Genomic DNA, 23569 nt, shown 5'->3' with positions numbered 1-23569 from the left:
CGCTTAGCAGATACTTATTTTAGTGGGGAGAGGACGGGGTTCTCTACCCTATAGCCTACTACTCTATAAAGCTAAGCCCTACTAAATGCAACTACACTATCTACGACAAAGAGCTACTAGCTATTATCTCTTGCCTCAAGGCCTAGTCGACGGAGCTCTAGAACGTAGTAGCCCCCTTTACTATCCTAACTAACTATAAGAACCTTAAGTACTTCACCTAGCTATATCCGATTAGTGAACAACAGGTCTAATAGGCGGAGACGCTCTCCCTATTTAACTTCGAGCTAAAGTACTAGCCAAGATCCTAGGCCTTATGCCCTAATGTACTCTCTCAACGTAAATAGGACGAGCCTAAGGATAGCTAGTGTATCGCCTAGCTACTCCCTCCGATCAAAGTGTACTAGACTAGTGTATAGGAGGAGGCTAGGTTACCTATAGGAGAGACGCTCTTCGAGGATAAGTAGCTCGCTGCCCTATAGGATAAAGGTGTTGTCGAAGACAAATACTATACTCACTAGCTCTAAGCCGTTTACAACGGAGCTTAGAAGTTTCTAAAGGAGGTGAACGTAGTATAGACCTAGATTGTAGACTACTCCCTCAATGTATAAGGCGCGCTCTAGTTCTATAGCCGTCTCTAGCTCCCTATATAGGAGCCCCTGACTACTACGATTATCTAGTGGATCTATAACTTAGCTATATCGAGATACCTAGAGCGCAATAGGCTATTCAAAATACTTTAGAGAGATTACTACTAAGACCTTATATCGTCTAATGTAAAGCGGTTCATTAGGAACTATAATCAGTGTCGCCGAAGCAAGATCTCTCAATAGCTATGTCAAGGGCTTTTACAACCTTTGCCTATCCCTAATCGCTTCTAGAAACAGATCTCCATTGACTTTATAACCGACCTTCCTATAAAGGATAAAGGGGCGCCTAGCTACTTTATAATAATCATCGACCACCTCTCTAAGTATATATAGCTCGAGGCAATATACTCGATAAGAGTGGAAGAGTATACCCTTTGGTTCTATAATGTATAGTAGCACTTCTATAGGTTCCTAACTCAAATTATAACCGACCGTAGGTCGGACTAGCTAAGTAGGTTCTAGACCGCACTATACAAGGCGGTAGGGGTAGAGCAGCTCCTATCGACATCTCACTATCCCTAGACGAATAAAGGGACAGAGCAGGTCAATCAAGAGGTATAAGCGATCCTCTAGATCTTCGTTTCCTTTATATAATACGACTAGCCTAAATATCTCCTAGCCTACTAGTTCGCGCTCAACAATAGAGATTCGTCTATAACTAGAGTAAGTCTGAACTACCTCCTTCATAGGTTCGATATAAGTCCTATACAACTTATCACGATCCTAACGGCGTTTATAGCCTCCTTAGAAGGCTACGCTACTAGGTTCCTCCGCTATCTAAAGGAGGGAATAGAGTAGACCTAAGCGGCTATTATATATACGTAGTAGCGGTAGTAGGCGAATGTGAACCGCTCCTATCGCCTAGTCGAGCGGTTCTAGGTTAGGGACGAGGTATAGCTCTCCCTACGTAATATAAAGATGAACCGCCCTAGTAAGAAGCTCGACTAGCTAAATGCCAAGTATAAGGGGGTCGCGATGCCTACCCCTCTGACGGTGACGCTCGATGTACTAAGTGGCCTATACCCGACCTTCTATATTGACCTAGTCGAGCGAGTAGCCTTCGACCTACTCCCTTTGTAGAAAGTTACAGATAAGCGACTGGACCCTATATAGGTTATATCGGAGGAGGGTATTCTCTAGTAAAAGTATAGGGTAGAGGCGATCCTCAAAGTTCGGAATACAAGGGGGAGGGGGAACAACTACGATATATACGTTAAGTAGGTAGGTTACAACAAACCAATGTAGAAGCCTTTGGAGAACTTCTTGGATACTGCTATATTTAACGAGTTCAAGTAGGAATAGGGAGATACATAGTACAACGATGGGCCGGTGTCGAACCAAAGGAGGAAGAGGAAACGTTATATTCGTATATAAACTACCCTATAAAGACTAATAACTTAGACAAATACAACTACCTAGGCATAGAGAAACTACAGTACGCCTAAATCTAGTTATCCTCCTAAAACTAAATAGAACATAGCTATATGCAAAAAGACAACAAGATGTATAAACGACGCTACCTACTCCGGCTCTATAACGGGTCCTATATCCGGCAAGTCCTCCTCCTTATCCTTAAACGGATATATAGGCGGGGCGGGTATACGCGGGGGCGGATTAGGCGTACAAGGGGTACGGGGCAGGGGCGGTATATACGCTTAACAAGTGTATAAAACGTCCTCTATAGAGGAGGATGAGCGTCCTCCGTAGTGTAGGTCGTAGAGGGACGCGTATATATAGGGTAAGTGGCGGGGGCGGGACCCCCAAAGGGTATAGATAGGCGAGGGGGAGGTGAACGTAATAACGTACTCCGTAAGGCGCGAATTCGTCTTAAAGACAGTTGCTTAAGACTACGCTATAGTGTAGACAGCCTCTACGATACGTCGATTCTCCTATTAGGAAGAATTAAAATGTTGTACTATATACTCGACAAGGCGACTATAGTGCTATATAGCGAGATTGTCCTAAGGGGCCTAGTATAGAACCAAGGCTCTTCGCTAGCCTAGGGTCGAAGGCGTAGGGGAGGTGACTAGGGGTACGTCGGAGGCGAAGGTAGAGTGTGCTAGGGATCGGTGTATAAGGGTTGTACTAATCGTACTACGGAAGCTATATATAAAGGCGACAAACAACGCTTTCAAGATAGCGTAGCGGGCTAGCTCGGTTTCGGTTTTTTTATAAGCAGGCTCTACAACAGCTTTATTATCGATGTAGAATTTAATTAGGCGCTTTAAGCCGACATATAGGGAGAGGTTGGTCGCCTAGAGTACCGAATTCTAGCGACACTTAGTGTACGACTTAGTATACTCTATATAGCTCTCTCTACGCCCTTAGACACATTTGACGAAGTTACTATATACAAGCCGCTTAACGTAGTTTAGGTAGATGTCCCCTTCCTCTTTAGGAAGGGCGTTATCTTCGTTGTCTAAGTCGCCTTCGACAATGTAGCCGCCAATGGTGTAGTAAGAGGAGTTGTTGTAATTATTACAATTCTATCTAAGACACTGTTAGCTTCTAGCCTAGGGCCAAAGTAGGCCTAACAAGGGACGATATACGTTGTAGTCTTGGTTGTCGTCTCCTCTAGGACGATGTCCCTCTCTGTTACTACCGAGCGAAGCGACTATAGCCGACATTTTAGAGAGTACGAACAAGGACGAAGCAAATAAGTTTCGAGAATATATCGCTATCGCAAAGAGAATAGAAAGCTGCTATAGAGGTTGGAGCGAGTAGACGAAATATACGTAGGACGTATATATAAAGGAAGCAGCGAGAAGCCGAGCGTATATAAGGAGAAAGAGTTACAAGAACGAACTGGGTACGTAGTAGGTCCTTATTGGGTTTACGTCAAGGTTGAAGTAGTAGCGTCGTAGATATAGAACGGTCGCGCGAAGAAACGACAAATGTTGCCGACGGGGTATAGAACGAACGTATAACGAAAATAGTATAGGCGACGTAGGCGTTGCTATATACAAGAAGGTTGAGAAACGGGTATAAGATGGAAACGAGGTGGGAAGAGCCAACGTGCAGAGAGGATAGAGGATAGGAATACAAAGGGGGGATGGGGGCGTGCGGTGGAAGCGAGAAGAAAATGTGGGGCACGAAGTTCGTAGGGGAGGAGGGGGTTTTAATAGCACGAGAGGGGGCCGGGTCGTATACAATCAGTAGGTATACCCAGTGCGACGTAGTTGCGATGTACAAACGTACAAAGCGGGGAAGGGCCAATTAGCGACTTGCTAGGGCGATATAAATAGACAACTCGAGCCTAGGTAGTAGGACGACCGTAAATGGTAAGGCCTTAGTAGGTAACTACGCTAGGCTACTCCAATGACGAGGTAGGCGCTATGCAACTAAGTAGCAGGTACTAGCGTATATTACGACTAGCGCTGTACTGGACCCGAACTACGCTCGATGTAGCGTTACGTATACTCCAATTCAACCGCCCAACGGGGCGGGGGGAGTATATTACGGACTAGGCTATACCTAGGCTAGGTATATAGGGCTACGCCTAGGATCTATAGCGGCCCTAGGACGGACCCGTGGCGGGCTCGCCTCGCGCCCGGAATAACGTTGGTCCGAACCCACTTCGCAAGCCCCTGAAAAACTCTGCGTATAGGGACCGTAGCCTGTACTTCTCCTTTTTCCTTCCTTAAAGTAGTTGAATAGAACATCGTACGCTTATCTGCAGACGCTATAAGGCCAGCACGTTACAGTAGTCTATATATAAATACAACGTTTCCCCTTCCTCCTTTAGTTCGATACTAGCCTATTATTATATTATATATCTCTCTACTCCTATTCGAACTCGTTAAATATAGTAATCTCTAAGAAGTTCTTTAAAGGCTCTTACATTAGTTTATTATAATCTACCTACTTAATGTATATATCGTAGTTGTTCCCTCTCTCTTTTATATTCTAAGCTTTAAAGATCGTCTCTACTCTATATTCCTATTAGGGAATACCCTCCTTTAATATAACTTATATAAAGTCTAGTCTCTTATCTATAACTTTCTATAAAAGGAATAAGTCGAAAGCTATTCACTTAACTAAGTCAATATAGAAGATTAGATATAGACTACTTAGTATATCGAGTATCATCGTTAGTAGGATTAGTACTACAACTACCTTATATTTAGTATTTAGCTAGTTGAGCTTTTTGCTAAGGCGGTTCATCTTTATATTATATAGAGAGAGCTATACCTCGTCCTCTACTTAGAACCTCTTGGCTAAGCGATAGGAGCGGTTTATATTTGTCTACTACTACTACTATATATATACGATAGCTACTTAGGTCTACTCTATCCCCTCCTTTAAATAACGAAGGAACTTAGTAGTACAACCTTCTAAAGATGCTATAAACGCTGTCGAGATTGTAATAAGCTATATAAGGCTTATATCGAACCTATAGAGAAGGTAGTTCAGGCTTACTCCAATTATAGACAAGTCCCTATTGTTAAGTATAAACTAGTAGGCTAGGAGATATTTAGGCTAGTTATATTATATAAAGGAGACGAAGATCTAGAGGATTACCTATACCTCTTAGTTGACCTACTCTATCCTTCTATTCGTCTAAAGATAGTAAGAAGTCGATAGGAGTTGCTCTACCTCTACCGCCTTATACAACGCGGTTTAGAACCTATTTAGCTAGTCTGACCTATAGTCGGTTATAATTTAGGTTAAGAACCTATAGAAACGCCACTATATATTATAGAATCGAAGGGTATACTCTTCTATTCCTATCGAATATATTACCTTGAGCTATATATATTTAAAGAGACGGTCGATAATTACTATAAGGTAGCTAAGCACTCCTTCGTCTCTCGTAGAGAGGTCGGTTATAAAGTCAATAGAGATCTGTTTCTAAAAGCGATTAGGGATAGGCAAGGGCTATAGGAGCCTTTGACATAGTTATTGAAAGATCTTACTTCGACGGTACTGATTATAGTTCTTAATAAACCGCTTTATATTAGACGATATAAGGTCCTAGTAATAATCTCTCTAAAGCATTTTAAATAGTCTATTACGCCCTAGGTATCCCAATATAGCTAAGTTATAAATTCGTTAAATGATTATAATAGTTAGAGGCTTCTATATAAAGAGCTAGAGACAGCTATAGAACTAGAGTACGCTTTATATATTAAGGGAGTAGTCTACGATCTAGGTCTATGTTATATTCGTCTCCTTAGGAAACTTCTAAGCTTCGTTGTAGATAGCTTAGAGCTAGTAAGTATAGTGCTTATCTCTAGCAATACCCTCGTTCTATAGGGTAGCGAGCTATTTATCTTTAAAGAGCGTTTCTCCTATAGGTAGCCTAGCCTTCTCCTATATACTAGTCTAGTATACCTTAATTAAGGGAAGTAGCTAGGCGATACGCTAGTTGTCTTTAGGCTCGTCCTATTTATACTAGGAGAGCGTATTAGAGTATAAGGCCTAGGATCTTAGCCAATACTTTAGCTTAAAGTTGAATAAAGAGAGTATCTCTATCTATCTAGCTTGTTGTTCACTAATCGGATATAGCTAAGTAAAGTACTTAAGATTCTTATAGTCGATTAAGATAGTGAAGGGGGCTACTATACTTCGAAGCTTTACCAACTAAGCTTTAAAGTATAAAATAATAGCTAATAGCTCTTTATTGTAAATAGTATAGTTGTATTTAGTAGGGCTTAGTTTTATAGAGTAGTAGGCTATAGAGTAAAGGACTCTGTCCTCCCCCTATTAAGACAAGTATTTGCTAAGTGCTATACTAGAACAGTTCGCTTCTACAATTGTCTTCTTCTTAGGATCCTACTAGGCGAAGATCGGCTTTGATATAAACATAGCTTTAAGTATATCGAAAGCCTCCTATTCCTCCTTGCCCTAATGGAATAGGACATTTTTATAGGTAAAATATATCAATAGGGCCGCCTTCTTAGAGAAGTTGGAGATAAAGTCGCGATAGAAGTTAGTGAACCTAAGGAAGCTCTATACTCCTTAGACTTTATAGAGTGCCTTCTACTTATAAATAGCCTTAATCTTTTTAGAGTTGGGGTAGATATAGACTCCTACCTCTATAATATACCCTAGGTATTTAACTTCCTTTACTACAAATATATACTTTTTAAGATCTAGGTTAAGGCCTATATCCTTTAGCCTTTGAAGGACCTTATATACCTTCCTTATATAGTTCTTCTAGCTCTTGCTCGAGTATACTAAAACATCGTCAAGGTATACTATTATATAGTTCTTTAGCGTTAAGCTAAGGGCGTTGTTAATATATCTTTAGAACGTTATAGGAGTATCTATAAGCCTAAAGGGGTAGACTAACTATTTAAATAGCTTAAACCTTATATAAAACGCTATAAGGTGCTTATCCCCCTTAGCTATCTAGATATAATAAAAGATAGCTCTAACGTCTAGCTTTGTAAACTATTTAGCTTTAGCTAAGGACTAAAGAGTCTCCTTAATTAAAGGGAACGGGTACTAATCCTACTTAATAATCTTATTTAAAGCTTAGTAATCTATATAGAACCTCTATCCCCTTTCTAGCTTCTTTATAAAAAGGACTAGAGTAGCCACTAATAAGGAGCTTACTTAGATCTATCCTTTGTCTATTAGGTCTATAACCTACTTCCAAATCTCTAGGAGATAGTCCTTCGATATATTGTATAAAGGTCCTTATAGGAGCTTAGGAGGTTTTTTATCTAGGCCCGTTTTAAGACGGATATAATGGTCGGCCTCCCTTTGATAGGGGGGTAGACCGTTTGCCTTTTCCTTATCGAAAAGGTTGGCGAAGTCTTATAGCTCCTTTAGTAAAGCGATCTTTAGGTCTAGGTCGGCGTTAGGCTAGGAGACGGCTACCCCTAGTATAATAGTTATCTCGTAGATACTAATGACAAGGAATGTATTTTAAGCTCCTTTAGACTTCTTCTTTTATATCCTATAGGCTAAGCCTATAAATATTATACTTATAATTAGGGTAGTATTAATTTCTTTCTATTGTAAAGAGCATTTATATACCTATAGGCCGCTTTGCGAATTAATAGTAAGGACTCTATTAGCTAGGTCTAGTACGATCCTATAGTAGTTTATCTAAAGGAGCTCTAGAATAATGTTGTAGGCTAGTCCTAGGACTATATAAAATATAGTAGCATTAATCTATCTATCGATGTCTATTACAACCTAGACGATATATATAATTTTCTTTATAATTTATACCCCTTTAACTATAACGCCTAGGGTATAAAGAGTCGGTAGGCTTATTTGCTCAATCTTTAACCACTAATATACTCTTTTACTAATAGCTCTATAGCTTTAGTACCTACTATCCATTTATATATTTATAAAACTAAAGGAGTTTAGGAAAACGGAGATTAGAAAGGGTAGCTTATCTATTTTCTCTCTAATCTTTATAAACTCGTTCTATAAGCAACTAGGTCCTTTTAGCCCTTATACAAGACTTTGTATAGGGGCTACTCTTTTCTCTCCTCCTCTTTAGAGGAGGAGTCCTCCTCTACCTATTCCTTAGCCTCTAGCTTATTGATATTGACCTAAGGAGCTAGCCTTTTAGCTAGGGCAAAGGGATAGGTAGCTATAAAGTAACCTTAGCGCCTACAATGGATATAGGCTTTAGCTTATTAATATATTAATATACTATATATATTTCGTTGTTTACCTACTTCGCCTATAGTACATTTGTACTTTGCTTTCCTTTATTCTACTACTACTTTCCTCTATAGCCCCTATTAGCTCCCCCCTAAATAGGGGTAGTATAGGCTATATTGATCTTAGTTATTAGTATATCTCTATCTATATCCTTCTCTATATCTATATTAAGCCCTAGTCGCTTACCTTAGGACTATTAATATCGTTTCTCTAGGTAGAGGGCCTCTAGATTAGTAGTGATCTTATAGTACTTTGTAATAGCTATAGTATAGTCGTTCTATAGAACCCCTCGTCCTACTATAATATATTTCAACTTTAAAGAAAGGTATTGTTATAGTCTAATAAATTGTACTTCGTCGCTCTAATTAAGTCCTTTAGCCTTTAATAGCTTTGCTTTAAAGCAAATAAAGAAGGAGGAGAATAGCTCGTTGTCTTCCTAGTAGAGTATATCTAGCTTCGTCAAGGCTATAACCTACTTATAGAGGTCTATATAAATGGTTGTAAAGTACTCGAAGAACGTTCCTAGGTTATAATTATAGTAGAGCCTTCTCGACTTATAAAAGGCTACGACCTTAGTCTAAACTCCCTAACTAAGGTTCCTCTAAATAAATATCTATTAGTCGTAGAGGCTTTCGATAAAGTCCTAGTCCGCTATTAGGACGTACACTATTATAGCCCTCTAGACGGTAAAGAGTTCCTTTTTACTGTCGAAGGGTTGTCCTATAGGGAGGCGCTTCCGCTACGTCCTAGGAGCTACCAAAGTTATAGCGTCAATCGTCAAAGCCGGGGTATAGGCCACTATAGGGGCGTTTATAGTCTAAGTTATAGCGATCTAGGCTATATAAAGTTCCTCGATAGTTACGTTCTACTATACGATCGTTTCCTATAAGACTTAGAAGTATTTACGGACCTAGTCTAGGTCTAGAACTTGCAAGACGCCTAGGTTGTTTATAGTAGCGTCCAGTCCGCTCGATACTAGCGTCGAAACGTCTAGTGTACTACTCTCGTCTATGTCTAGAAGCAACAACTGCTCTATCTGCCTGAAGGTAGTTGAACTATAATATACTAGCCTTATAGCGTTCTATAGACAAGCGTACAATGTTCTATTTAACTACCTTAAGGAGAGAAAAGGAGAAGTATAGGCTATGGTTCTCGCGTATAGAGTTTTCAGAGGCTTGTATATAGGGGGCTCGGGCCGATATTATTCTAGGTGTAAGGTTATTCTAGGCGCGAAGCGGGTCCGCCTTGGGCCCGTGGCGGGCCCGTCATAGGACCGCTGTAGATCCTGGGCGTAGCCCCATATACCTAGCCTGGGTATAGCCCGGTCTATAACAATTCCTTAGTAATAGCCTCTATATACCTCCGATTGTGAGTAGCCTATATATAGTAGATATCTTCGATAGATACGCTAGTAATAATAGCGCTAAATAGCTAGACTAAACGCCTTCTAGCTCGCTTTATAGCGTATAATACTAGCCATTGTTTATTGTTAGCTATAAATATAGTAAGGTGCTCCTATATAAACTGACCTTCTTATATCGTAGTAGCGATATCTACGATATAATAGTATATTAGGGAGTTGAATATATCGTTGTACTTAGTTTAGAGGTATTCAACGTCTTTAGTAGCCAACTCCTAGCGATCCTACTTTAGAAGTAACGAAGGATATACTACGCTATTAGCCTAGAGGTTAGTATCTTCGAGCTTAGCGATATAGATAGTATAGTTCGATAGCTATATCCCTAACTTTGTAAAGCTAGAGATAATCCTATTCTTTGTAAAGCCTTTATCAACGATTTGCTAGTTATATATTAGAACTAGTAATAGGTTTAGCTCTAAGTAAGGCAACAAACCTAAAGGTTCTCAATGAACTATATATATATAAAGGTTAGCTCGCCCTAGCGAACTACCTAGCGAAGGTATATTTGATATACCTTCTTAATATATTGGAATACGCCTATATCTATTAGCTACGTCTTATACAATGAATACGGTAGTAGGAACTCGATAATAATGTCGTATATAAGGCAATATTTATAAATATCCAACGTATAGTGCCTTAAGAAGCTATCTATTACCAATAGGCAGTAGATACGATCCTTAGGGCATATATTATTCTATTTAGATTCTACAATATCGTTAAGGCTCTAGAAGCTATATATACTATAGCTAAACTACTCTTCGAATATAAGCTTATACGCTTAAACGATAGGATAGTATTGGAAAGAGTGCCTATTAAAGTGCTAGATCTAGTCGGCTATAATATTGTAGTTACTAAACGCTATTTCTAAGGCGTTGAACTGTATCTTACTATCGAGGCTATCGACGTTCTAGTTCTCGTTTAGCTACTACTTAAAGATGCTATATATAAGTATAGCGTTACCAACGACATTAGTATAACCGATCAGGGTTATCGACTCCCTATTATAGAGGTCGGGGAGCTCTAGCTAAAAAAATAGTATAGTAAATAGATGTCAGGAGCGGGGGCTCCCAGAAGGAAGGGGGTATACGTTGAAGTGACGGAGTACGAGCAAGGCACAAGTAGAGCACGCGCTATAGGGTAGCTACAGGTAGGGGGGTTGTAGGTAGTTGCATTGAACACTAGCCTCTCCCACTGCCTATAGGTTCCATCCTCCTTATTTCTCCCATCCTAGCCCTCGATCTTCCTCTACATCGGCCAGCCTCTATTCCTAAGCTCGTAGATCCTTTCCTAGGCCATCCTATAGCGCCTATATAGCTCCCTAAGTACGCCCAATCCGCTCTATTGCCAACCCAATGTCTCAGTTCCCTATACTTGCTTAGCCTAATGCCTTACACTTCGCTCAGCTCTATACCCCTCCGATCGCTCCTCCGGGTAGCTCGTATAATCTAGGCTACTGATGTACGCCCTAGTAGCGTACATAGATGACCTACATAGTGCCCTATAGTTGGCTAGGCTACGCTAGGTGCCGGATATAGGGCGAGGTAGTCGGGCCGAGGGTTGTACTAGGTGCCGAGGTATGTTCCAAGGGCTATATTGGGTGCCGAGGCGGGTCCCATAGGTTAGAGTAGCTCCGGGGTATAACAAGGCTCTCCTCCTTCAAGGTCCTTGACCCTAGAGACTACCGTGCTATAGCCTAAGGGGTATAGTAGTCGCGCCTTAGGGTCGTAGCCTTGTATACCTAGTGGCGGACTATATAACGGTAGTTCAGGTAGTATATATATAGCTTACGATCTTGCTATACACATAGTTCCTGTTAGTCGCGCTTTAGCCCACGGCCTAGCCTGCTAGTAGTAAATCGCGTAGCGGTAGTTCGGGTAGTGTATACGTAGCTTACGATCTTCCTATATACGTGGTCTCTATCGATCTAACTGCTCCTCCGTATATACGATCTAGGGCGGCCTAGATAGAAGTAGCCTATTCAGATCTAGGGCCGCCTATTCAAGGCCTATTTAGGCCTGAAATAGGAAGGTAACAATAGAGCTAAATAGAACTAAATAGAAGGTGTATATATTTAGGGTAATAGTAGGAAAGAAAAAGGGGTAAGGAGTATATACTATACGTGTCCTAAGCGCCTTCGCTATATATATAGAAAAGGGGAATTGAAACTTCTACTAGAATATCGTAATATAAGAAATATAAGATTTTGAGCCCTCTAAGCTTAGACTACCTTACTGAGTATATCTTCTAGGTTTATAGCTCCTAGCCTTCCTTTCCTCCTTTTCTTCCTTCGCACCATCTTCGTAAGTGTCTAGCCTACCTAAGTGCCTAGCCTACTACAACGACAATACGATACTAGCCTACGATTGTAATTACATATATACCCTCTACTTCCTCCTAACGCTCCCTCTAATCGTATATATATAGCTAACTTCTTCGCTTTGTAGATAATTCGTTTTTTTTTAGCGTTTCCACCCTCGCCTCTCTTCGGTAGATTGCCCTACGATAGTTCAGTCGATTGGCAAAATAGCTCTCGATCAATAGGATAGCTCTAGCGATTCTAGTGTATAAGGGCTATATAGCTAGCGAACTCGCTATATAGCTAGTAGGAAGAATATAATAGTACACTAACAATATAGTAGATTCAAATAACTTATTTATTTCTAGCTACGCCTCGTAAATGACTTTCAACGCTAAGATATTAATAGATAAAGTAGGGTAGACGCTACTAATACACTAGGTAGAAGCAATTATATTAAAGTTGTTCTCGAGCCTAGGCTTCTAGCCTATCAACGTAGCGTCTGAAAAGTACTTTGCTAGCAAGGCGGAGTCGCCCGCCGACGATACGCCTATAGTTCCTATAGAGCGTACGTCTAGCGTAGTAGCTACGCCTACCAACGACGACGAGAAGAAGGAGAAGAAGGAGGAGGACAAGGATAAAGAGATAGAGGAATCCGAGCCTTCGACTCTATACAAGGGCGGCTTTAGCTATAAGAGAAGGGCAGTATATAGAGAGGGCGTAGATAGGGAGTAACGTGATCGCTAACAGTATAGTAGTCCAGTGACCTTGACTCGACGCCTAAGAAGAGAGTCTCTATAGGCGTTGCCTACATTATTCCGTAAGTGCAGAGAGTGTAACCGAAGTATATTAGAGGCGTAGGCTATATATATACTGACAATGGTAGCTACTGTTGTTATATAGCTAAGTTTTTCGACAGTAGTAGCGCCTTCGTCTACTACTATCAAGCTAGTATATATCTACGTATAGATTATATATTCGTTACGTCTAATATACTTATAGGTTCTAGTTTATACTATATCGAGTATATATAAAATAACTATATTTGCCTAGCTATAAGTTGCCCTCCTCCTTTAAAGGCGTTAACCTTAGCGCCTTGAAGCTAAAACCTATATTTTCGTTATATATACATTGCGCTATTGCTAATCTCTTTGAAAAAATGAAGATTTATTCTATTGCCTTCGCTATAGTTTATAGCTTTATCGAAGCCCTCAATAAAAGGGACTACCCTATTGCCAATAAAAAGGTAAGTTTTCAAGTGTCTCCCCTACGTATACAATGTATATACTAAGCGTATTCTAGCTAGCTACACTTATCTAGGGCGTCGTCGATACGTTTATAGTAGCCTACAAGGCTATTAGCAGTGCCTTAGTCACCTCTACCGCCCGCTCTAAGAACTTCTTAGAGTAGTAGGGGGAGGTGTAGAAGGCGGAGGGCGTACTAAAGAGGCGTCTCTAGCGCTTCGTCGGCGTACCTACACTATTCCTACCTCCTCCCTCTCCTCTTAGCACTATGCTAGAGGAGGTAGTAGAGAGGCTAGCCAAGCTAGAGGAGTAGTAGAAGTATATAGAGGGGGTAATAGTAAGTCTATAAGTCTATTACGTCTATAAAGCGTATATATAGCTAATAATCAAAGAATGAAATTTTAGTAGTAGTAAAGAGCTAGGGTCCGCTATCGGAGGAGGGTAAGGAGGGGGAGGGGGGTAGCGAGGAGGGCGCTAATAACGTATAAGTAGCTAAGTTTGTGATAGAGTCGATCTAGGGCTTGGAGAAGGACTTAGCGATATAGGGGGTAGCTATTAGGTAGGTAGGTAGTTCTTATATTGTTTTTTCTTTTTTCCTTTTCTTTTCTTTTTTCCTTAATTGAAACGCTACTTAGTATCTTCGTTATATTTCTACTACTTATCGCCTACGCTTATACTTATCTTAAATATATGCTTTATAAATATATAGTAAAGGCCTATTATCAATATACCTACGTAGCTCCTAGGTATTCTCCTCTAACGGGTAGTTCTTCTGTTTAATAAGGAAATATCTGTTAAGAGGTAGCCCTATATAATTAAGAATAGCTTTAACCTCCTAATACTACTCCTATACAACGACCTATATACGATTATAGTATATAAGCGCTTTCTGTAAATTGCCGTTAAACAGCTTAAGTATCGTAATAGAGAAAATAGGGTAGAACTTAAACGTAGGCGAGAGATCTAAGCGATATACTATCTTCTTGCTACCTACATTAGCGATGATTTTGAATGGCCTGAGATACTTATCTATGAGTTTACTACTTAGGCGCCGCTAGCGAATGTACTTTGAATCAACCTAAACCTATTGGCCAACTCTAAAGGTTATAGGCGTACGCTTATAGTTGTATCACTTTGTATAACCTTCGTTAGCTTGTACTAAGGCTTTATAGATTCTTTTCCGATCCTTAGCGAGCTTCCTAGTACGCTCCTCTATAATAGGAACGTTGCTCAAGCTGTTCGTAAGTAGGTCTGCCGGATCGCGTAGGTAGTAGCTATAAAGGAGGTATACCAAGGTCGCCTTTGTAGCTGAATGCACTAAGGTGTTATAAATATATTTAGCTAGAGCTAACTTCTACGCCTAGTTATACTGCTCCTATATATAGTAAGTATATAGGTAATGCTTCAACGTCTAATTCTACCTCTCTATCTAGCCGTCAGTCTAAGGATAGTATATAATACTTAGCTTTTATATAATATCTAAAAGGTCGTAGAGTATACGCTAAAACCCGTTTGTAAATAAGCTCCTATAGTTAGAAACAATGGTCTATAGTAGGCCGAAAGGTCGATAGACGTAATCGAAGAAGAGGTAGGCAAAGGCGCCAACCTAGAGCTGCTTGTACATTACAATATAGAGGGTATACTTAGTAAACTTGTCGACGATAACGAGGACAGCGTTATAGAGTTTATATATATAGGGGTCGATAGAGGTAGGTAGGCCAATAACAAAGTCGACCGTAATATCTTGCCATAGGCGCTTAGGAACTAGTAGCGCTATAAGCTCGCTATAAGGGCAGTAGGTTCTCGCTTTTGTATAGCTATATATAACGTATTCCACTATATATTGATCGATCTCCCTATATATATCTAGCCAATAGTAGTAGTACATTAGGCGTTTATAAGTCTTCCTAATGCCGCTATAGCCACTTGTTATAGCGTTGTAGTAGCGTACTAAAAGCGTATACTATAAGGCTATAGGTATATAGATCCTACCGCTATAACGTAGAATATTATCGTCTCCAAGCTTCTATTGCCTATATATACGAGCCGTCTTCTAAGCGCCCTTAGTCACCTAGGGATCGACTTCCTATACCTAGATTAATTGCTATTCAAAGGGCTAGCCTTCATCCTCCACCGGCTTCCTAGCAATAGTAGCGATATATAGGCAATGATTAGGCGTATATACGCCGCTAGCTAGACTACTATAGGCCGTCTAGTCTAAGGGGGGTCGCCGCCTAGGCCCTAGGTAGCTAGGTTCCTTTATATATATTTCCTAGGCCTCTAGGGAGCTATGCTCTAGTGGCGGTTTACTAGGTCTATCTAGGCTATAGATAGTACTTCCGTCCAAGCTATAGTTGACTAGTAGAAAAGCGTTATCTAGGCGAAGCCTCTATGCTACCACCTTTCCTTCGTCCCTAGCTATAGGCTTACAGTGACGTTTACCACTATCTATGTACTACGAGACCTCCTAATAGCCCTCCTCGAGACGTATATTAGGCGTAATACTCTTATTAAACTCCCGTTTATATAGCTTATATATATCCTCCAACTCTCTAAGGCCTATACTAGGTCTTAGCTATATAGCTAGAGTAACAACCTTAACTGTAGAGCAGTACCCTGGTATATAGTCCTTTCCTATAGCAATACGCTTCTCTAGGAGCCGTAGTAGTAGGTTCTTAGTGCCCTTATCGCTAGGGCCTTCTACTAGGTCTAGTCTTCAAAAGAGTTTGTTAGTAAGGTTCTATAGGCTAGGGCGGTACTTAATAACAAAGTCAAATTCTATAAGCTTATCGCTCTAGCGTAGCTACTATATAGAGGGCCACTTCTTCGTCTTTATATACTTAAGGTTCAGATAGTCAATAAAGGCGATGACGGTAGTCTATAAGTATAGAAGGTAATGCCGCTAAATACGAAAGGCATCGACGAACGTAAATAGCTCCCTATTACTAGTGCTATAGTACATTTCTTTAAGGCTAAGTTTATAGGAGTAGAACGTAATAGGGTACTACTGGCCTTTGAACAGTTAGGAGAGGACTACGCTAATAGCGAACTTCGAAGTATCTGCTTTAACGTAGGTTGGAAGGCTAGGATCGAAATGGCGTAGGACGGGCACTTCCTAGAATCTACGTTGTAGCTCGTAGAATATATCGATTGTATTCTATATCATCTTAAAGGTGCAATTGCCTTGAAGTAGGTTAGTTAGGGGGGCATAGATCTTCGAGTAGTTGCGAATAAACCTATAGTAGAAGCTAGTGAACCTAAGGAACACTTAGATGTCGTAAGCGCTACGAGGTAGTGGCTACTATACAATAGCTTCAATGTACAATAGTTCTATCTTAATGCCCTCTAGGGTAACAATGAACCTAAGGAATTCGACTTCGCGTATATAGAACTAGCACTTAGGGAGGTTGACGTAGAGGTCGGCTTTTCGTAACTGTTCTAAAACTTCGTATATATATCGCTTATACTTAGCTTCGTCGTTACTAAAGATCAGTATATTATCTAAATATACGATATAGGTGATATTAACAAGGCTAGAGAGGGTATAGTTAATATAAGTCTAGAAGGTTACAAGTACATTAGCTAGGCCTATTGGCATTACAACAAACTCGAAGTAGCTATAATATATACGAAAGGCGGTCTTCCATTCGTCGCCCTTATATAGCTAAATCTAATAGTATATATCCTTTAAATCGAGCTTAGTATAGATCTTTATAGAAGATAGATAATTAAAGATCTCGCCAATTAGAAGAATAGGAGCGTAGTTCTTACAAATAATGTGATTAAGTGTACGATAGTCGATAACGAGGTGTAATTCGCCTCCCTTCTTTAGAACGAATAGAATAGGCGCGCCTATAGAACTAGTGGAAGGTCGGATCTACTGCTTCTCTAGAGCCTTTACGAGCCATTTATATAAGGTTTCTAATTCCTTTTCGCTAAAAGGGTAGATCAGCCCCTATAGCGTAGTCGCACCGTCTTTAAGATCGATATAGTACTTAAGCGTAGTATAGCGAGGTAGGGGAGGTCGATCTATAGTAGAGAAGAGGTCTTAGTAGGCCTTATACACTTCTAGGAGCTTGGGAGTAGTAGGTTATAAACTAACGGTAGGTAAGTCTTCTTTAGCTAGGTCGTCTAGGTTAGCTAGGTTAGGCGGTTTAGCTAGGTTGGTAACTAGTATAAGCGTAGTAACAAAGAAAGTATTATCGCTTTAATTCTACTTAGGCTCAACTTATAAGCTAAAGTAGCGCTTTGAGTTTAGGTAAGTCTAAGTCTTTTTATAGTAGTTGAAGAATAGCTTGGCTATCTCTATCTAAGTCTAGCCTAAGAGGATTATAAATAGCTCGATATCTACGACTATAAAGCGTAGTAGGTAGGTCTAGGAGTATCTAAGGTAGTTGGTAATATAAATATATAGGGGGTATATACTATACGTTAGAATAGGTATATTGCCAATAGTAGCAAATCTAGGGCATTAAATGAACTTAGTCAACTACAAGTACTTAGCTAGAAAGCTACAACTAATTATATTGTAATTCGACCTAGTATCTAGTATTGCTACCGTAGACTTCTAATTCTTATCTAAGTATATAAGGACAGTGCTCTCGATCTAAGACGACCTAGGCCCTTTGAGTTCCTAGGCGGCGTTAGCGCTATAGTCGCGTTTAAGCGGAGCAAGGTTCAAGTTATTCTAGGCGTTTAGGTTTAGAGGCTCTAGGCAACGAATAGCGGTATAACCTATACGCCTACAACGACGGCAAATAGCCTTAGGGCAGAATATAGAGATATAGCCAACTTCGTTGTAAGTATAGTAAACTAGGTACGACTTAGGCGTAGTAGCAGATGCTATAGTAGTATCTAGGGTAGGTTGCTAAGGTACGAGCTACGTAGGAGGAAGCTAGGTAGACGTAGCTATAGGCGGAATAGGCTAAATAGGCGAGGTAGAAGGCGGGGTAGGCTAGGTAGGAGGGCGGTTCTTAAGGCAGTTGGTGTAGCAATAGCCCTCCCTACTATAGATAAAGTATTGAATAGGGCGTTGGAAGGGCGTAGGCGGGATATTAATAGAGCGTAGCGACTATAGAGCTATAGGGGCGTTGTTTAATAAGCGAAGGCGATAGCGAGAGGTGCCAGTAATACACTAACTATACTTAATACGATAGGCGAAGCTTATAAGCTACTAGAATATAGCGGGTAACTAAGGGGAGTAGTTGAGGATAAAGCTGATCTCTAGGCGGAACTTCGATAGAAGGGTGACTATATAGGTAGGTTCATCCTACTTCGAAGATATATTGGCAATTACACTAGTGAACCATTCAACGAACTCTAGGATAGTCTCGTCTTTATACTATATAAAGCGCTTAAGCTCCAAGGCTATATTAAAGGTATATAAATCGGAATCAGATAGTTTATTTTAAAAAAATATAACGAACTTACCCTAAGTAATAGCTAAAAGATGAAAGTTAGGATCAGCCTTCTACTCCTAGATATACTTCACCTAGGCGTTCTTAGATAGGCCTTAGAGGCAGCTTGCTATATATACAACGTAGTTGCTACTATTAAGCGAGTAGCCTATAAGCTAGAAGTTGGTATAGTAGTCGTATAGGAAAGCTCAAAGCGAAGAAGTATCCTTGCTATTGTATATAAGGTAGTTTAAGCTAGCGGTATACTAGAGGGGAGCTCTTATAGTGCTAGGAAGGATCAGCGAAAGTGTAATAGGAGCACTAAACTTAGGATTAGTAGTAGACAGAGAGGTATCAATAGCAATAGACGTAGCTATAAATATAGCTATAGGTATAGATATAGGCGTAGTGGCTATAGGCATAGCCTTAGGTATAGCAATAGGCATAGAAGTAGATATAGAAGCGGGTATAGGCGTAGGTATAGCAATAGATATAGCTAGCACAGTAGTATTAGCGGCCTAGGCAACAAGAGAGTTAGAATTTAAAGAGGTAGTGCCTTTAGCAATATATATAAGCTAGGCATTCTAGTATAGAAGCTATATATACTAAGCTCATAGTTAGAGGATAGCTTGACAACAACGTTTAAGAGCGATCTTAGTGCTTAGATAGCGCTCTTCCTTAGTAAGGTCGCGCTCCTAGATAGAGAGTAGAAGGTCGATAGGCGCTATACGAGAGCCGTTTAGATCAATCTAAGTATACTAGGAGCTCTTGCCTATAGTAGCGTTAGGCGTAGGCAGTGCAGAGAGAGTATACGAAGAGGTCGGATTAGTAGAAAGTGCCTAAGATTACAAGGGTATAGGGCTCTACTTAAGCGTAGTATAAGCGTAGGTCTAGGCTATAGCTTGTCTCCGCTAGTTCAACTCCCTAAAGTAGGATAAGAGCGTTTAACTTGTTAGGAGTAGGGGCTCTTAGAAGGAAGGGGGTATACGTTGAAGTAATAGAGTATAAACAAGGTATAAGTAGAGTATACGCTATAGGGTAGCTATAGGTAGGGGGGTTGCAGATAGTTGCATTGAACGCTAGCCTCTCCCATTGCCTATAGGTTCCATCCTCTTTATTTCTCCTATCCTAGCCCTTGATCTTCCTCTATATCGGCTAGCCTCTATTCCTAAGCTCGTAGATCCTTTCCTAGGCCATCCTATAGCGCCTACATAGCTCCCTAAGTGCACCTAATCCGCTCTGTTGCCGACCCAATGTCTCAGTTCCCCGCATTTGCTCAGCCTGATGCCCCGCACTTCGCTCAGCTCTATACCCCTCTGATCGCTCCTCCAGGTGGCTCGTGTGATCTGGGCTACTGACGTGCGCCTTGGTGGTGTACACAGATGACCTACGTGGTGCCCTGTAGTTGGCTAGGCTACGCCGGGTGCCGGATGCAGGGCGAGGTGGTTGGGCCGAGGGTTATGCCAGGTGCCGAGGCGCGTTCCGAGGGCTGTGCCGGGTGCCGAGGCGGGTCCCGCGGGTTAGGGTGGCTCCGGGGCATGACAATAGATAGTAGACCCTCGATATTAAGGAACAACCCCTAACCTTCCTATTCTTCTTCGTCTTAATAGCTAGGATCTAGAACTTCCTACTTAATATCGCTAAGTAGTAGCCTATCTCATTGACGTTCTAACAACTAGCTATCGTAATCTTGAACCTCTTAATAGTATCTTTATAGCGGTCGAAGAACTCGTTTAGCTTATCGATCTATTACTAAGCAGATAGTCGTATAGCCTCTATTAGCTTCCTATTCGTTGTAAAGTATATAGGATGATCGAACTGCTAACGTACCTACTAGGCGTAGCTAATAGGGCTTATAGAAGGAATATAACGTATTTATAGACGATTCATAGCGCCTTTAATAAGATCCTACGTAGGCAAGGATCCTAAGGTAGATAGCTACTCCGTATATATATCGAGGGCATTGTCTTCTATATCTATAAATGTATATAGCCACCTAGCAATACAACGGGTATTTAGTACTAGCAAGCCAGTATTATAAAGAGCCTTAAGATATATAGTAATCTACAATTTGCTATAGCCGAACCGCTTAGCCGCAATACAAAGAGAAGGCATTGTACGGCCATTGGCCTTACCTCGAAGGTAGTTGGTATAGTAGCGTACGAGGGCGTTGTTAAACCAGCGGATAGCACGTACACTACGTAGCTCAGGCGGGAGGTTCGAAGATCTAGGTATATCAAAATACTATAAAAAACATCACCATTTACAAGTTGGCTAGCGGCAATAGCTTCAAATTGATGCGGTTGACGCGGTTGTAATCCCCCGTGCCAGGACGCGTTCGCATACAAAATTAGGTGGGGAGGTGTCCGGTTTTTTTGGGGTGTCCAGCAATTTTGTGCCCCTCTCTTCTAGAAGAAGAGAGGGCTACGAAAATACCCACTTTTCCTTTGGCCCTTGGGTACATGTTTCGGGCTTTGAAACGCGAGCGAAATTGGAAAATTGGCATTGGGAATCGGGAATAGAATGGGAATTCAACTTGAGATTCTACGACCTTTTCATTATTACACTAGTTACTATTTTTCATTACGATAACTTACCATTGCCCATCTCACCGGGATTCGGGTTCGCTTGCGCTGCGCTTGGGCCTTTCAGTCTCGTGACTTGTCGGTCCGACTGGCGCTCGGCCCAGGATTCCACAGGGAAAGAACAACCTGCATACCGACGAGGGACCTTGCACAGTCACCAGCACGGTTGGGACCCAATGCCGCCTGCAGGAGGAAAAAAAGGAGTCTCGAACTCCGGCACCGCCGCTCAGATCCGGATCTTCTCCGGATCTTCTCCGGATCTTCTCCGGATCCGGCGCTATGGCCGACTCGGGACCTGCCTATCCTGGCAAGCACGTGGACCCCAACTCGGACTGTCCAGGGGTCCTTCCGCACCACTCACCATCAGCCGGTGCAACTCGGATGCCGAGTAGGCTGAGATTTCGCCTCTGAGAAAGCGCTTGGCACGGTGGTCGAGACCAACCAGTTCTGTTCCGCCCCGTCGAGTTATGTCACTGCGTCGACCTGATGGTGGTCATGGAGGCCGCCGAAGGCGTCTCCGGTGTCATTGAACGGTGGTCAGCGGCCCGACATCGGTGGGGAGCTCTTCATTCAGCTTTCGACCATACGGCAGTATTCAGGTGGTGGTGTCGCGCTCGGAGCCAGCATCATGAAAGTGGAGGGAAGTGGAGGAGGAGAGCAAGATTGGTTCCAACGGTGGAGGCCTAATTAATTACGCCGACATCTACATTAGCGGTGCTGCGTTCGGGCCGTCGGCTGTGGCCTTGTTATCATCAGCAGACCGCCCATCGCAGACGAGGCTAGGCGAACACGGAGACGGGTAGCTCCGCCGTGACCGCTTGACACGTGGGAGCATGCCGCCCTCATCTTTCCTCGGCCAGGCGCGCTTTTACCAGGAGCAAAACAGTTGATCGAATTCACCCATGATCTTGAAACCAGGCTTGACCAGGGAAACCCCATTTTATTAGTAACCTCATAGTCCCAGCAGACTTCGAACAGGCCAACTCTGCGGTAGATGGAAGGCCAACTTTTGCTTGATCAGTCCAGGCCTACTCCACCATTATTATCACTTCACTCGCCTGATGGCAGAACCGCGGGCTGTCACCCAGCAGGAAAAGCAAGCCAAGCACCAGCAGCTTCAAACCGGGTAATCTCCTCTTCCACTCCATCAATCGCCTGCTGCAAGCCACCGCGACGTCCAGCACTCTCACCCGCATGCGTCCCCTCACGTCGCGGCGCCGGGAGGTGCTGCCGACCGCCACAGCAAGTGCGCTCACCGCTCCGCGATCGCCCGGCAGCACTATGTTTGAAGGACGATCGGCTCATATGGCGGCGGATGAGGTGAGTATGCTGGTCATGTATATACCATGGCGTAGGTGTTAGAATATCACTCACCTCATTATACACTCCCTAAGCACGTACTTCTGTCGCTCGCTGATAAGGACAGCTTTTCCGCCAAGGAATAACGAGACTATTTTGCCTGGTCCATCGGCCGCTGGCAGTGAGGCCAGAGCTCAGAGCTATCCAGCTAGATGGTTTCAACAGAGTGGCCAATACGCGAGTGAAACAACGTCTAAGGGGCATCGAGTGAGGGTCTGTATAGGAGACACCACTGAGCTTGAATAGGGCGACATTGATGTTGCCCACTTATTTGATTACTTTTCTGCGGCAAGGAAATGAAATGTGATCAACTACTCCCTGAAGACATAACTCAGACGACCTCAAGCTGTGTTTTGATTTTTATTGCACCCCCCTCTCCTCCTCTTACTCTTACTGCCTCTGACTTGGCCGCCTCACCTCACCCTCTAGTAGCGCCTTGTGCGCTGTCGCCCTGTGCGCCTCATCCTTGGCCGCCTTCGTCTCCGCCTTTGCCGACTCAACGGCCCTCTTCAGCGCTCCCACCGCCGCCTCCCGCCTGACCGGTTCTCGCGCTGCCGTCGTCGTCGTGGTCCGAGAGAAAGAGAAAGGGGTGTCAGTGTACATACACATGTGGAAGGAACCTAGGCAGGCGGTTTTCATGGGTGAAGCGGCCATTAGCGAGCTGGGTGAGACCTAAGCTTGAAAATAAACCCGTTTGGGCACTCTCTAATGAATTCGCAACTGCCTCTGGTTGGAGCGAAGCCTCAGTGATTCATGAGGGATATGCTTGTACCTCTTTTTCTCTCTAGGGGAGGACCGACCTCAACTCTATGGAACATTTCGAATTTGTTACTGAGCCATTATCCTGAGTGACACCAGACAGTTCGAACGAAGCTGCAAATGATGGTACGGGGACCAAAGAGGACATGGAGACTCATTGCGGGCAGACAATCATCATGGCGAGGCTTTAAACACGGTACTCTCAATCAGTGTGAGGGAAGAACTCGT

At 42.2% G+C, this 23569-nt stretch overlaps 1 protein-coding gene across 1 annotated transcript; it reads right to left on the bottom strand.

Annotated features, from left to right (window-relative positions):
• Positions 1–20844: 20844 nt before the first annotated feature.
• THITE_110207 (uncharacterized protein) lies at positions 20845–22371 on the bottom strand (the record flags this gene model as incomplete). Its single annotated transcript, XM_003653240.1, has 6 exons — positions 20845–20865; positions 21079–21182; positions 21236–21349; positions 21444–21522; positions 21585–21670; positions 22278–22371. 6 exons carry the CDS (start codon positions 22369–22371, stop codon positions 20845–20847), a joined length of 498 nt encoding a protein of 165 aa, XP_003653288.1.
• Positions 22372–23569: the final 1198 nt, after the last annotated feature.

Source organism: Thermothielavioides terrestris, chromosome 2 (assembly GCF_000226115.1).
Source record: "Thermothielavioides terrestris NRRL 8126 chromosome 2, complete sequence".
Lineage (NCBI taxonomy): Eukaryota > Fungi > Ascomycota > Sordariomycetes > Sordariales > Chaetomiaceae > Thermothielavioides > Thermothielavioides terrestris.
The sequence above is the reverse complement of the archived record's forward strand: the minus strand, read 5'-3'. Positions and strand labels throughout refer to the sequence as shown.